This window comes from Fusarium mangiferae, assembly GCF_900044065.1.
Source record: "Fusarium mangiferae strain MRC7560 genome assembly, contig: FMAN_scaffold010, whole genome shotgun sequence".
In the NCBI taxonomy this organism is placed as follows: domain Eukaryota; kingdom Fungi; phylum Ascomycota; class Sordariomycetes; order Hypocreales; family Nectriaceae; genus Fusarium; species Fusarium mangiferae.
Window position 1 is genome coordinate 120,596 of NW_024573930.1, and position 14,393 is coordinate 134,988.

Here is a 14,393-nt window from a genome sequence, read left to right on the forward strand (position 1 = left end):
GAAAGTCTGGTCCCGCGTTTAAATCGGGCCGAAGTAACAATTGCGGGGCTAAATTGCGGGGATGACAAGGGTTCCTGACGACGGGTTTACTAGCCACCGGACGTCGCAAATTCTAACCATCATCCCATCTTCTAAAGTATTCAGACAGACTTTAGCCCTTCGATCCTCAACGGCTGGACGAATCATGGATCCAAACTCAGTCAAGCCCTCTCCTCCTCAACAAACCCCTACTGTAGAAGAGCCTACAACTTGCCGAGAATGTCGACGCCGCAAAGTGAAATGCGATGGCGTTATGCCCGTCTGCTCAATCTGCCGAAAGTACAGAAGGCATTGTCTCTACGACAAGCACAGTAGAACCCGGTTGACCCGAAGGTACATACATGGGGCCGTGCCTGTGACTGACTGGGGAACCTGTCGGACTAACAGTGACGTAGACAACTCACCCTGCTAGAGGAGCGTCTTGAGAAGGCTGAAACGGTCTTGAGGCGCCACTACACCGATGGCCAGATAGCTGAAATGCTAGAAGGCCCAAAAGAAGGACTGGTAACTCAAAATCAACCGGTACCAGCGGCGACACCAGCAACTGCACCTGAATCGGCACCTACACCAGCACTAACCTTGGGAACAACGCCGGGGTTAGTCAGCTTGCCAAATACAACCCAGACCCCGGGCAATGTGGACAGCCTCCTCCAGCTACCGAATCAGACGCCTGATTCAAATATTTATATGACAGGTACTGGAAATGCAGGAACATTCACTACGGATCCCCTGCTTCTGGCACCTATCGGTGAATTAGATGCAGCACCTGGACTTTGGACTGCGTCACAAGACACCGCCTTCGAGGCCACTCCAGCTCCAGCTGACAACTTTGAGTGGAATGAGCAAGAGACATCATGGGGAACATATGATCCGGCGACTTGGTCTATAACAAACCATGTTGATGGAAACCCCCAAGCCATCATGGACGGCATGGCTTCTCTAACCATTGGTGATCAAAAGAGAGGATATTACGGTGCCGCTTCTGGATCCGCTCTCTTGCGTCAGATTCTATCTGCTCGCCCAGATGGAGAAGAAGTTGACGCCGAAGTGGCACTACATGAGATTGAGTCTCTATTTCAGCAACACTCGGATCATTCACAATGGTTCCGTTCTCAAGCTATGTTGACCAGAGTGGCTGTTGAGAACCTTATCGACGCCTTCTTTGTCTTCTATCATCCTACGTTTCCTATCGTGCATGAGCCCACTTTTCGAGCGCAGTATGCAGGCACTCTCCCATGTGCCAACAAAGGCCACTGGAACACGTTGGCAAACATTCTCGCAGCCTTGGGATCATTTGCGAGCAGTAACGTTGCCGATGCTACAGACTTACCGATCTTCCAGGCTGCACAAAAGAGTCTGTTTTCAAACTACCTCGAGGTTGGAAATCTAACCCTTGTGCAAGCCTTTAGTCTGTCATCGAACTATATGCAGAAGCGAAACAAACCCAACACTGGCTTTAATTATGGTGGCTTAGCTATTCGACTGGCCATTGGTCTCGGACTTCATAAGGACCTGGAGGGGAACAGCCTTTCTCCGTTGCAGACAGAGACACGACGTAGGATATGGTGGTGTCTGTGTGTGCTCGATGTTGGCGCCACTATTACATATGGCAGACCTCTGAACTGGCCCCAGGCTGGTGTCGAGACTGCCTTCCCTCTGAATATCCACGAAAAGGTAAGTTGATAAGAACAAACCGATGAACATCTTACTCATTATCATTCCAGGACCTCACGCAGGACTCCACTCACTGCCCACCAGAAGTGGAGGGTATTACGATGTACACGTATATCCGAGTTCAGTCGGCTTATCATCTCAGCACCATGACCGTCTATAACCGTCTCATCACCAGCCCCTTCCCATCCGCCACGGAGCTTATAACTCTTGATGATGTCTGCATCGGCTCTTGGCTGGCCCAAGTACCGTACTACTATCTTGCTGTGCCTCCTCCAGACTCCGAGTTTGCGCTGGGCATGGGTATTTCCGAGTGGCGCTACCGAAATCTCAGGATCGTCATGTATCGCCCATTCTTGGTCCGCTGGGCAAGATCGTCTGCACAGAACGCGCAGCAAAACTTGACGAGCAGCGAGAACCTCGCTGTGTTTAGATGTCTGGATGCCGCGAAAGAATCAATCACTCATATCCAAGGGTACTGGACTTCTCGCTCACATTCAAGGCTCGCAGCCTTTTATATCCTGTAAGTCATAGCCAAAACTCTGCTGACCATCAACTAACAACGACAGGTATTTCCTATTCCATGCTACACTAATTCCTGTCCACTGCCTAAGGCAGAACCCTCATCACGCACTAGCACCCGACTGGCGCGCGCAGATCCAGGCGTCCCTATCCATCATGGGTGCCATGGCAGAGCTCAATCCCAATAGCTCCAAGTGTCGCGATATCACTCTCAAGCTGTGCTGGCCACACTTGAATGAAGAGGGTGCCCGCACATACTGTGACAATGCCCCGTTCGTTCCGAGTGTAGGAGATAGCGAGGCAGCTTCAATAATCAACGGTTATAATACATGGTGCGAGTCGATGACGAACGCCGGGATATCGGTCCCGTATGACTGGGCGGACGACAACGACTCGGCTCTCGGGTTCTTTTGATAGTAAATACTATTTGGGAAGCTGTTTTCTCCAAGATCGGCCAAGACCCCCGCTAGATGCTGCATAAAAACCTGTCTCGTGTCTGTCAACGCAACCATGTAAAAGTCTAATAGATCTTGTGTCAGGCAGAAGACGAATGCGATGCCGTTCTTTGAGAACGAGGTGAAATTTTGTGATGGCATTAAACTGATACCACAACTGCCGGAAGAATATTGGATTGCACAAAGTCATTAAACTTTCTTGACTGCACCAACGTTGCACTCTCATGCAACCTCCGCAACGGCTGAGTGATGATCCTTATGAACGATCGAACCTTCAGCCGGTTCCAAATGATTTCGGTTTCTTGTTTCAAAGGGCTTCAAGGTATTTTATGCTCATAATTAGTTGAGAGAGTCAGAAAAATCCGTGCCATGTGCTTCTTCAGTCCAGCGGTCTAAAAACCATCGAGCATCAAAGCGTTAGGACATCGAAAAATCATCTATTCATGCCTGTAGTGCCTGAGCGGACAATGCCCTCCCCGAAGCATCCGAAAGACGCGCACGAGACTGTGAAGTCAATCTTAATGGGTGAATACTCTGTAATGCTTTGAGAGAATTTGAGAAGCTTGCTCACTGCTACCTTGCCATCGAGAATGGAACGATACTTTCCAGCTCGGCATGCCATGTCTACCGTATTTCCAAGACTCATTCGACTATAAATAAGCGTAATGAATCCCCAAAAAGTTGGTCTAGCTCATACCACTGCCGTACAACCTCGACAAGCAATCCAGTATTCAATATGAAGTACACCTCTACCGTCTTTACCTTACTGGCTGCAGCTGTAACTGGTGTCCAAGCTGCCAACATCCAACTTGTTGGCAAGGTCATGAACAGTGCTGCAAAAGAAGGCTTCGAAAATAGTAGAACACTCGTCTACGCTGGTGGCAAGACCAAGCGTGATGCACCCAAGGTTTATGAGCCAGATCCCAACCGAGACTTCACCCTCGAAGATGGTTACATCTTTGTCCTTCAGTGTAGCACTGCTGGGTTCAGACCTGAGTGCATCTCGTTTGGTTCTGAGCCCGGAAAGTGCGGTATGTTATACACCACTCTCTCAACATGAGTGATACTAACAACCGGCAGTCTCTTACTTCGACTTTGACCCCAAGAAAGGTGATGATCCAACCTCAATCTCGGATGCATTCAACCACAATGTCACTTCGATCTCCACCAACACTGGTGGTGCATGCCAGTTCTACCAGTAAGTTTTTGGTTCCTCCTTCGCAGATGCAATGATCTAACCGAATGAAAAGTTATACCGGCTGCGATGATAAAGGTGATGACCGTGGGTTGAGCAGCTCCTACGACTACAACCTTAACGTTTCTTTGCCAGAAGATCCTCGAACTGTGGAGTATTCCAGGAACATCACCAGCTGGAGGTGCTGAATATCCCAATTTCCTTCGACAAGAGTTGAACTTGCTTGACTTCCCTGCACGCAAATGTGCGTGCCTCGAATGTGAGCTCAAGTTCAGTTGTGATCCGGATGCTTGAGTTCTTGAGAAACGCGATAGTAAAATCTTAATATAAATGGACTAAGCGATTTCATTGTTTCATCGATAATTAACACTTGCGACACTACCTCAAAACTATTTACATTTGTAGCCAACAGTTGATTAAAGCTAAGTTCTCTCGGCCGCTTTAAGCTCTCAGCCATAAGTCTCAGCTGCAAATAACACTTCTGGCTAACAACTTAGACATTATACCAAGATGTCTGACCAATTACTACAGCACAAGGCTGATAGAGGAAAACCTAGATGATGACTCTTTGGCCGGCCTTGGAGATGTGTGAGAGCGTGTTGATTGTGGCACGTCAGCTCAATGTGTCGTTTGCAGTTGAGACTTGTAGCGGGGAGCTCAAATCGGCAAAGAGAACTTAGCAGTCCGTGGGAAACGTCAGGCAGTTCAAACAAAAACAAGCTAATTTACCATGACATATACATAAGGTCTCACGCAAAAGCGTCGCGGGAATCTTAAACGGTATGGTATAGGGTATGACACTACACCGAAGTATAAATGGTTCATGAGAGGTATCCTTCGGATGATTCCTCGGCCCGAGATTGAGATTTTTGGCCATCAATCCATCAAAGGTTTCCCCACCAACTCGAACTCAGTCAAAACAATAATGGCAAGCACCGACGCTGCAACTATTCTTGATGTTTGCGCGTACCATCGACGCGACTTTGACCTTGTACTTATTCGATCACGACCCCACGAAACCCAGGTTGTTCAAGAATCTATAGAGAAGCTTTTCACTACGACGCCCACTGTGAAATTAGGGGCACTTGATATTCTTCCGAATGAGCTACTGAACATCATACTTCGCAACCTTGATCTATCATCATATTTCCGATTTCGCCATGTCAACAGACGCTCCCGGATCTTGGCAAGTGAGCTTCAAGAATACAAGGCTGTTGTCATACACGGTATAGAAGGCTTTCGCGGCATGTTGCGTGCGCGACTGGCGACTTATTTTACGTTTGAGGACATGTATCGTGCCTTAACAACTGAAACATGCTCGTTTTGTACAAGATTTGGCGGCTTTATTTACCTGCCGACTGCCTCTCGTTGCTGCTTTGCATGCATTGAGAATGCTCCTGAGCTACGTGTTATCAGCATGTCCTCCCTATCAAAGCTTACAAAGCTATCTGCCAAGCGTTTGAGTTCAAACATTGGATACACCCTTAGAACGGTTCCTGGAATATACTCTATGGAAGAAAGACCGGCGAGACGTCCGGCCTTACTGTTAGCAGAAGTGGAGGCTACCCGGAGACTGTCAGAGCTGGGCCTCCTGACTTCGGACACATCTCGGGCTTTAGAGGCGCGGAGCGAACAGAAGAACCAACGTTTTATGACGTCTACTGCATACCCGTGGTACGATCCGACTACTGGCCAAGTCGAAAATGGAGTCAGCTGTAAGGGCTGTCAGATTCGCCTAGAGACTCTTGCCGTGGTCAGTCGAGCTCGGGACGATGTATTTTCTTCCAGCGGCTATCTGCCCCATTTTGAGTCTTGTATAGAAGCGAAAGCCTTATTTAACGAGAGTGAGGGTGGAACAAGGAGTGTGGCGGAACCAGAATTCACTCGCCGTAAGGGTTATTTCAGCACGTTAGATCGAGACGGATTACCAAGATAATTGAAAACCCGGAGGGCAATGTCCACAAAAAGAGTTCTATTCTAATTTCTCAATATGCCATAGGGTTCCAGCTATCCTAGTCCACCAAGACACGACTAGCTACAGTAGGTGTCTCATTCTGGTGGTGCGTCCGAGAAGTACTTCCTCGCGGCATCGGGATACACCAAGTGGCCAGGGCAATAGTTTGTAGAAAACTTGCCAAGCTGCTTCGAAATGGGCTTGCACTTGATATTTTGCCCAGAAGCAATGGCGTATTCGCATTGCACGAATTCCATGGGTTTTACGCAATCGCATGTATATTTGATCATAAGCCAAGTGCACATGGTGAACGCTCCTTTGGCTAAGGTATTAGCGGGTACATCGATGGGGTACATGCCATACGAACCTGTGGAACTTGATATATGTACTGTAGTAGTATAGGAAATAGCTGGTGTGAATGCGAATGGATCGATCTATCCTGATTAGTCTCCCTGGGATTGATCTAGGCAGCACACACACCTTATTTGAATAACTCTGAAGATAGTGCAATGATATTTTGGGAGACGAATAATTTGAGAGAAGATTGGCAGACGCGTTCACTTCTTATAGACCTTTTCATGAAGATTTGCCGTGTTGGTCGCTACCTTGCCTGATCAAATTTAAAGAAAGTGGCCGTGGAGGGGGGTTCATATTTGATACTGATGAAGAGATCGAGTGAATATCTGAGCCCATTCGGCCTTTCATGGATAATTCCCATCCACATTTTTGCTATGGAACGATTCACCAGCGCTCTTGTACCAATTTTTTTTAATCTGTTTAAATATATCTTCCTTTTATGTACTAAGAGTTCGAAAAACAGCAGCTTGCTAAATTACTCCTGTTACATTTGTATTATATCGAGCTTTTGTGCAGGTGTATTTATGTCTTTGCTGCTATGACTTTGATCTCGATTGCAGAACAGAGTCGAATTTTGGTCGCAAAATGATGACGTTTCTAACTACATAGAAGTCCGGTGGAGGGAGCTCCCAAACAGCAATCTGCTTTCTGTCTCCCTGCGTATTGGTAAATGTGCCATCATTGAGTTCAGACAACGGCAATCTGTAGACCGACCGTTACAGCATCAGTCGATTTCTGATTAAAACATAAATCGAAAGGCAGAAGAATGTTATAAGAGAGATGATCCAATAAATCGTGAAGCAGCATTGTGGTGAAACGCCTCATCCCCGCTTGGTTTGACTTTTGCGATTGGTTCTTGTTAGCGCTCTGGTAAAGGTTCTTCACCGTTCTAGCCCCGTCTTGCCGTTTGCTTATACACTACACATGTCTAATGTCCTCCAATACTTGGAGGGTCAAATCACATCAACTGGGTACCTCCTGCAAGTACAGGGGTCTAAATGGGTCAAGTAGAACACAATTTGAATCAGACGCATGTCGAAGCGCCCTGTTAAGTATCATATCTAGGTTAGGGAGGTTGGGCCATGCAGCGGCCACTGTGGGCCTGGCTCAGCGGCTCGTTCCTTACTTTAAGTGGCTGCAGCTCAATCCCTAATCTAAGCGCCAGGAGAGAAATACAGCTTTAATATCCAAGGGTTCTCCTTGTTTCACGTATCTTGGGGAAGATCATGCCTTCCTGGCTCGTGGCGGTTATTGAACGAATGCCGTTGTCCTGTGTATGTGGTGGCTTCGTTATACACCTGGACGTCAATTTCGTTCTCCTGTTTCTTGCCATGTTTTTAGGCTAGCAAAGAGACAATCAATTGTGCAAGTGATCATAAAGGCCACGTCATTTCAATGTACCTAAATATAGCAAGCTTGTTGGCTATTGATTGGATAGACTAGGCGCCTTAGCTATGCTGGAGTAGATGAAACGGGGCTAGATCGGTTTTCTGCCTTAGGCTGAAACTTGGCATCTCATGGGAAAGGCCATTTCTCTTATTGTGCTAACACGGCTTCAGGCATTTCGTCTTAGGTCTATAAATACCGCGCCGCCCAATTTCTGCCAAATCCGAAGTTACGTATCTTGGCCAGATTCACAACTGCTTCATGTTTAAGCGTAGGATTTGAGAAGTTTATGAAGGCCGTATGTCTGCATAGGGCCGTCCATCTTCAATTATTGGCCAGACTCGAGGCCGCGTGGCAATCCCGTTCGTGAGTTGATGGCCTTGACTCTTGGCATATTCTACTACCTCAACTTGACAGCCTTTTCTGGCTCAATAAGCCGATACATACCCTTCATTAACAGCTGTGACAAAATCAACTGGTTACATTAGACCAATTCGACTCACAATATATCGGTTCAATGGCTGAGGTTATTGGCCTTGTGTCTGGTCTTCTTACCTTGGCCGCCTTTGCACATCAATCTGTCGTCAAGGTTCAAGAGGCCGTACAAAGTTTTCAACGTCTCCCACGCCAGCTCAGAGAACTCCTTTCAGAGTTAGCGGAGCTGAGTACGGTGCTCCAAGACCTCTCTCAGGCACCCGGCGGTGACATTGAAGTGGACCTTTCAGCCCTCAAAACAACGCTAGAACAATGCCGTCGTTCGTGTGACGAATTTGCGCAGGAGTTGAAAGCCTACAGTTCGCCGTCCAGTCAAGATCGAGTAAGGTTTCTGGATTGGGCCAAGCTCACGTATCGGGGTGGCAATGGAATTGAAGGCTTTAGGCAGCAGCTTATTGGATATAAGTCCACCATCGTCGTCGCTCTCAGCTTTGCGAACCTGTAAGTATCCGCAATTATTAATTTTATCCATGATACTGATCTGTCTGCCTTACCCAGCCGCACGTCTACCATTACTGTTGAAGGCATACAATCTTGCAGAGAATTAATCGAGACAACAACTATTGATTTAGAGGCGCATCTTGCAGATGTGAAGGAGAAACTTGATACCCTCGCTTGCCGGACCATTGCCAATCCTGAGCTAGACGGAGCGACGATTAAATACATAGAAGACGAGCGCATCAGTACCGAAAAGGGCCTCCAGCTTTGCCTTCAGCTTTCCCAGCATATTGATCAGATTCAGCTTCAATATGCTGCAGGAGAAGAACACACGCCTAGCCTTCTGGATCCGTACCCAACTTCGAAAAAGCTTGTCAGCGAAGGGCTCGGTGGCTGTAAGGACTACATTACATTTGCCCTAGAGCGACTAAGGAGGCATCAGCAGAAAGTGTCTGAGCAAATAGGTGTTGGCTCCTCAGGCGCCGTACCAACGGATAATAAACTGTTGCTTGATAATCTTAATGACGAAGCCGAGGCCCTACGTCATTCCCTGGACCTCTTCTCGAACATCGACACCTACCTGGAGGAAAAAACCAGTAATATCGAGAACCATGCTGAAGGCGACGATACTATTCAATTTATGGTCTCGACAGATGGTAAACCACTGAATGGAAAGAACCACGGCATCGGCTCGAGGCTCAAGCAAGCTGGAGGGCATTTTAAAGAACAATCTCTTCAGCAAATTTCACAAGACTTCACCACAATCAGTCTGCATCAAACAGGAGGCAAGAAGCCAGCTAGAGATGCTTCTCCGCCAGCAGCCCAACCAGACACCACAACGGAATCCCTAGGCACACCATTCAACGGAAGAGGCTTCACTCTAACACCGAAACCTGAAGTTAGGTCGACTCCATCTTCTCGTTTTACGACAGCCTGATTAACTTGGGGTACTGTGTTAGCGTCTAAATTTAGCTACTGGAAATCGTGACTTTGCTGCTGGCATATGAAGAGATCCGGTCTTATTCGAAGTCTAGCCCTTGAGGTCGGCTTGAAGCCAAGTGTTTTATGATTTGTGGCAATATTTCTTGAATAAAACCTGTTTTACCTAAAACTTACCCTGAACTTCGCGTAGTATAAAAGTATAACTCGGCTTGTCCTAAATCGAGCCTAAGATGCGGCAACTGTGTGTGTCCTTGATAATGTCCATTCGGCTAAGTGAAAGCGAGGCACAGGCCTTAGTTAAGACGTTGTCCTCACATTACTAGACTTGGCATCTTACTGAAAATGCCACCTTTCTCTTCATTGTATAATGCCTTTACACAACTAGTGATCATGCTAAAACACCTGCACGGCTTCGGGCGTTTCGCCCTAAGTTAGATCTATCAATATTGTGCCATCTAATTACTGTCATGTAGCTAAATGACTAAAACGATTAGGGATCTGTACATTTTATCTACATTGATAAGCATGTTATAATAACCATAAGATGTATGGTTGGGACATTTTAATTGCAAGACGGATATTCTCTTACTAGCTGCTCAATTAATATATATACTGAATTAGCTTATTGAATTATTTATCTATAAATCTTTATTCGTAAGACAGTATAATATATCTAGACATTTATAAGGGCTATTTATCCCTATAAGGCCGCCTATAGTTAAGTATTAGCTAGACTTTAGGCGTGCGGCATTCCCGTTTATTTAATATATCGCCTTGATGCTCTACTTATCCAGTTTTGCCCTGCTTCTGGCGTATAGCTTCAAGATTACTGGTCAGAGTGCATATTAGTAAGTCAGTACATGCATTCCTCTAATGGTTATGAGCATCTATGAGTTTCTATATATTTCCATGAATTTTAACGTCGTTCAACCGGGGAGACCTTGGTTTCATCTTTTACTACTATCGTAAGGACATGTTGTTTTGCCGGTATTAGCCGCAGGGTTGACGTAGTTGATATCAGGATGGTCTTGAATTCTAAATAAATCAGATTATGGCCTCAAACTAAGGCGCTGCCGGCTTTTTGCTCTAACTTTCTTCTTAAACAAGTAGTAGCTGGCAAATATATCGTCATGGACTTTTAGTAGCTAGGAAATATTACTAATTCTTTATTGAGCCTGCCCCATTACGGTCTCGCTTTATGGTGGCATTATAGTTTAGTATAAACTGGCGTCATAGAAAGTAATTAAAAGTATAAGATCAGCATTCCCTCTCTAGATTTCGCACTCTCGTGAAATGGGTGGCGTTAAGCGCTTTCCTCATATATGCACAGTTAAAAGAATAGATAAAAAGTAAGTGAGTCTAGTGCTGACATTACTGATTGCAGCAATCCATGATGCCTCGACTTGAGGGCTCGTAGCGGAAGGTACAGGTCTATAAATATGTAATATCTTGCACTTTGTCAGTAGATCTCATTGTATCTCTGTATCCTGGCAACTGAATGCATCTTCATCGCCCAAAGCAAACAGGATGATCGATAAAAACCCAAATATCACTATTAGACCAAGAAGCTCGCTATATATTCACACAGACATAAATCAATCAGGAGACGAACCTGATTGTGAGAAAACATGTGTAAGTAGAATATATAACAAACTTAATGGTGAAAATTAACGGGTGGACTTCTAGGATCCTGGCGAATCATCAATAGATACTCTGAGAAAACTTATCCGACTCCAGAATGCCGCTCTTTTGATGCTTGAAAACTCTATGAAGTTGCTAAGAGAGTCTGTCGTCATGCTACAAGAGCACATACGAGAAACTCAAATTAACTCATGGCATTCAACTCAACAAGATGCTCTACATAATGAAGACTCGGAGTTTACAAATACCACTCAAACCAACTCAACGCAGCCTATAAACTGTGCCTTGCTCAATCACGCCAACGAACAGACTTTCCCTACGCAGACATATGTCATGGAGAATATCAGCATTGGTAACAATAGTCAACAGACAATAATCTTAGAAGGTAGAGGTTTAGTCAAGGCCAGAAATATAGCGATTGGGGACGGGTCTAGGCAGATTATTGGTAGTGTTTCTGGTGCCACATTACAGAAGATTGTTGGGAGTTGGAATCGGGATTGATAGGCATCATAGTGGTATGTAGACAATCTAGGGACTTGGGTTTTACTTTGGAATGTTTTGCTAGCCTCATAACCTGGCTTATGATACCGACTTATGGCTTACTGTTACGACCCAAGCGGTTACGTCACGTGCACCCCATATCTTCTTCTAATCACAGATGGCCACTACACACCAGGAGAGACCCACGAGTGACCGACGGGGCTCGGTCGCCAGCGACTGACCAGAAACACAAGTGATTCCCAGAATCACCAGTGACTCTAAGACACAATTGGCAAACATCTTCTGAGATCACGGCTACGGTCGAGTAGATTTACGCATCTAGTAGCAGGCAGAACTTAGCTCACCAGCTATTAATATAACTTCTTCACCTCAATAAGCCCTACAAGCACTATAGACTTTTAAGAGACACTGTCTTTATGAGTGCTCAATTAGTAACACCTTATGCACTCTGCAACATAAACCTAATACGGACTAGTTTACCTATTTAGAAAACCTAACTGTTATATAAATTAAGTAAATAATACTTATATTTTTAAATAATTAAGTAATATATACTAAGCTTATTAATATAAAGATATATTATAAGTGGCTAATAACTTAACTTTAATAAAAGTATTAATAAATATAATCTCTATATTAAAGATAACCTTATAGCTTAGTAAAGAACAAGGGAACTTAAAGGGTTAAATTATTAAATATTTTAGTTAAGCTATAGTAATTTAAACTTAAAGCATTATAATTTAAGTAATCCTTTAAAAGAGAATTATTACAGAAAGAGGTAATTCTATTATAATTAAGGAAAATTATAAAAGTTATATAATATAGCCGCATGGCTAATAATAAACATATATTAAACTACACTTATCTAATTACTATAATACAAATTAACTAATTATTATAGTTTTTATCTACTTACTATAAGTCTTATCTAAGACTTATAAAGAAGTAAAAGCTTTATTTAGAGAAAGTGCAGGCAAAGTAAGAGGTGTTGCAAAGTCAGAATTCCTTGCTGTAAGGGTTATTTCGATATATTAGATCGAGATGGTCTACTAAGATAAGAGGCCCTCTGCCACGTACATTATAACAAAGAACGATAGGGTTTATGAAATCATAAGTAAGCGATAGGAAACAAGAGGTCTGAGAAGCAGGCTGAACTGAGATGTCTATTAGAGTAGTCAGTTGAACCAGATGTGAGTAACCCAGCAAACCGAGTTCTGCCCTATCTTGAGTATATCATACTGTTTTTCTAGACTCTTGTACCAATCTCTCCAATCTGTTGAGGTATATCTTTCTCTTGTGTACAGATATTTCAAAGAATAACAATTTACAAAACTCTATTGATGATACCTGTAGGATATCTAGCTTTTGTGGTGGTGTAGTAGTGTCCGTACTGGTTTGGAATGATGTCGACTGTAAAATATTGTAATCGAGTTTTGCTCTCAGAACAATGATAGTTCCAACGACATAGAAGTCAGGCAGAGGTAAATTCCAGATAGCATCTTGATTTCTATCTGCTGGAGTGTTGTTTGTAAACGTGGTGTTATTGAATTCAGACAATGGCAACCCATAGGCTGACCGGTACAAACTGATGATTGATGTGATATAGCCTTGATCAACCCTAGGAACTAAGTCGTGCTCGTTGACAACAGCGTAGATATGCCGCGTTTTAGGAAGGCTCCGAGCCAGTTCAGTGATGTTGGTTGAAATAACAGGCGGGGCTCCGAATGTGACGAGTGAGAACTTTGGGTTGGATACTTGGGAAGGCTGTCAGCTCGTGAGACGCGCAGTGAGAAGACCCGGACCTACATTCGCTTGGGCAATGGCAAACAAAATGCAAAAATACCATAGCTGCAACTGCTCCACCAGCCGAATGGCCTGTGAATACTATATCTTTCAAATTCTTGTCGGCTGTGACTTGGCGGATGATCTCCTCAGTAAGCCAGGGAAGAAGAGTAGCTGCACAAGCTAAGAAGCCACTATGGGCATATATCTGTTCCTGAGCCCTTGGAAAAGCCTCAAAGTACCTGTTAATATTTGATAGGAATAAGAAGTTCCAGCGACTTACAAAGACTGAGGTAGCATTCTTCTGGTTCCTATTAAAGTTCACAAGGTGGTCTGTCTTGCAAGATGTGCCTCTGACGGATACAAACAGGGTATTTGTGTCTTCTGATTTCCATATTGAAGTTGCTTTGACTGTTCCGGTGATGGAAGGTGTTCGAGAGATCACTGGTACGAGGTCACCTCCAGGATGTACGTCTGGTTTATAGACGGAGCATGCGCATCTGCAAGCGGCAAGCAGCAGCTCCAGTAAGTCGCGATCCCTACAAGTCTTCAGTCAGATTGCAAGACGCCACTTATGTTGGGGTAGGAAATATACCCAGTCCATGGCTGTGAAATTTGTTCGTTAACCTTGGAGTTTTCGTACTTAGATATCTCCTTGGCAAGCCGTGACAGGTGAAACTGTAACAAGTCTCCATGTTCTCCTGGTTCAAACTTTCATCAGCATGCTAGACATATTTCATGTGAGCCTCATACCCTGGTCATCCAACTGATCGAGTACAAAGTCCAGGCATTCCAACAGCTCAGTCACAGCCACTGAGAACGCTTGTGAGTTGGCACTGAATTCAGCTTGCGATGTTGGCGCTGAGGCAGCAGCTGCAATTGAAGTCTTTGTGATCGATCTTGCATTCCGACCTTTCAGAAACCTTGAGGCCCACATTGCGCCAATATTTCTTTTACTCGTGATAAAAGGGTCAACGTCTCTGCGATGGGAGGAGTCAAGATGATGCCTTGCTGC

General features: G+C 44.8%; 5 protein-coding genes across 5 annotated transcripts; 4 read left to right on the forward strand and 1 right to left on the reverse strand.

Annotated features, from left to right (window-relative positions):
* Positions 1-184: 184 nt before the first annotated feature.
* FMAN_02120 (uncharacterized protein) lies at positions 185-2,646 on the forward strand (the record flags this gene model as incomplete). The annotated part of the gene is made up of 4 exons (XM_041835436.1): positions 185-372; positions 435-1,713; positions 1,764-2,233; positions 2,280-2,646. The coding sequence occupies 4 exons, from the start codon at positions 185-187 to the stop codon at positions 2,644-2,646; spliced, it is 2,304 nt and encodes a 767-aa protein (XP_041685600.1).
* Positions 2,647-3,423: 777 nt separating this feature from the next.
* FMAN_02121 (uncharacterized protein) lies at positions 3,424-4,070 on the forward strand (the record flags this gene model as incomplete). The annotated part of the gene is made up of 3 exons (XM_041835437.1): positions 3,424-3,718; positions 3,768-3,885; positions 3,938-4,070. The coding sequence occupies 3 exons, from the start codon at positions 3,424-3,426 to the stop codon at positions 4,068-4,070; spliced, it is 546 nt and encodes a 181-aa protein (XP_041685601.1).
* A 635-nt stretch (positions 4,071-4,705) lies between these two features.
* On the forward strand, positions 4,706-5,818 carry FMAN_02122 (uncharacterized protein; the record flags this gene model as incomplete). Its single annotated transcript, XM_041835438.1, has 1 exon — positions 4,706-5,818. One exon carries the CDS (start codon positions 4,706-4,708, stop codon positions 5,816-5,818), a length of 1,113 nt encoding a protein of 370 aa, XP_041685602.1.
* A 2,278-nt stretch (positions 5,819-8,096) lies between these two features.
* Positions 8,097-9,449, forward strand: FMAN_02123 (uncharacterized protein; the record flags this gene model as incomplete). Its single annotated transcript, XM_041835439.1, has 2 exons — positions 8,097-8,515; positions 8,573-9,449. The coding sequence occupies 2 exons, from the start codon at positions 8,097-8,099 to the stop codon at positions 9,447-9,449; spliced, it is 1,296 nt and encodes a 431-aa protein (XP_041685603.1).
* Positions 9,450-12,829: 3,380 nt separating this feature from the next.
* Positions 12,830-14,315, reverse strand: FMAN_02124 (uncharacterized protein; the record flags this gene model as incomplete). The annotated part of the gene is made up of 5 exons (XM_041835440.1): positions 12,830-13,350; positions 13,403-13,610; positions 13,662-13,917; positions 13,974-14,079; positions 14,132-14,315. The coding sequence occupies 5 exons, from the start codon at positions 14,313-14,315 to the stop codon at positions 12,830-12,832; spliced, it is 1,275 nt and encodes a 424-aa protein (XP_041685604.1).
* Between the last annotated feature and the right edge of the window lie 78 nt (positions 14,316-14,393).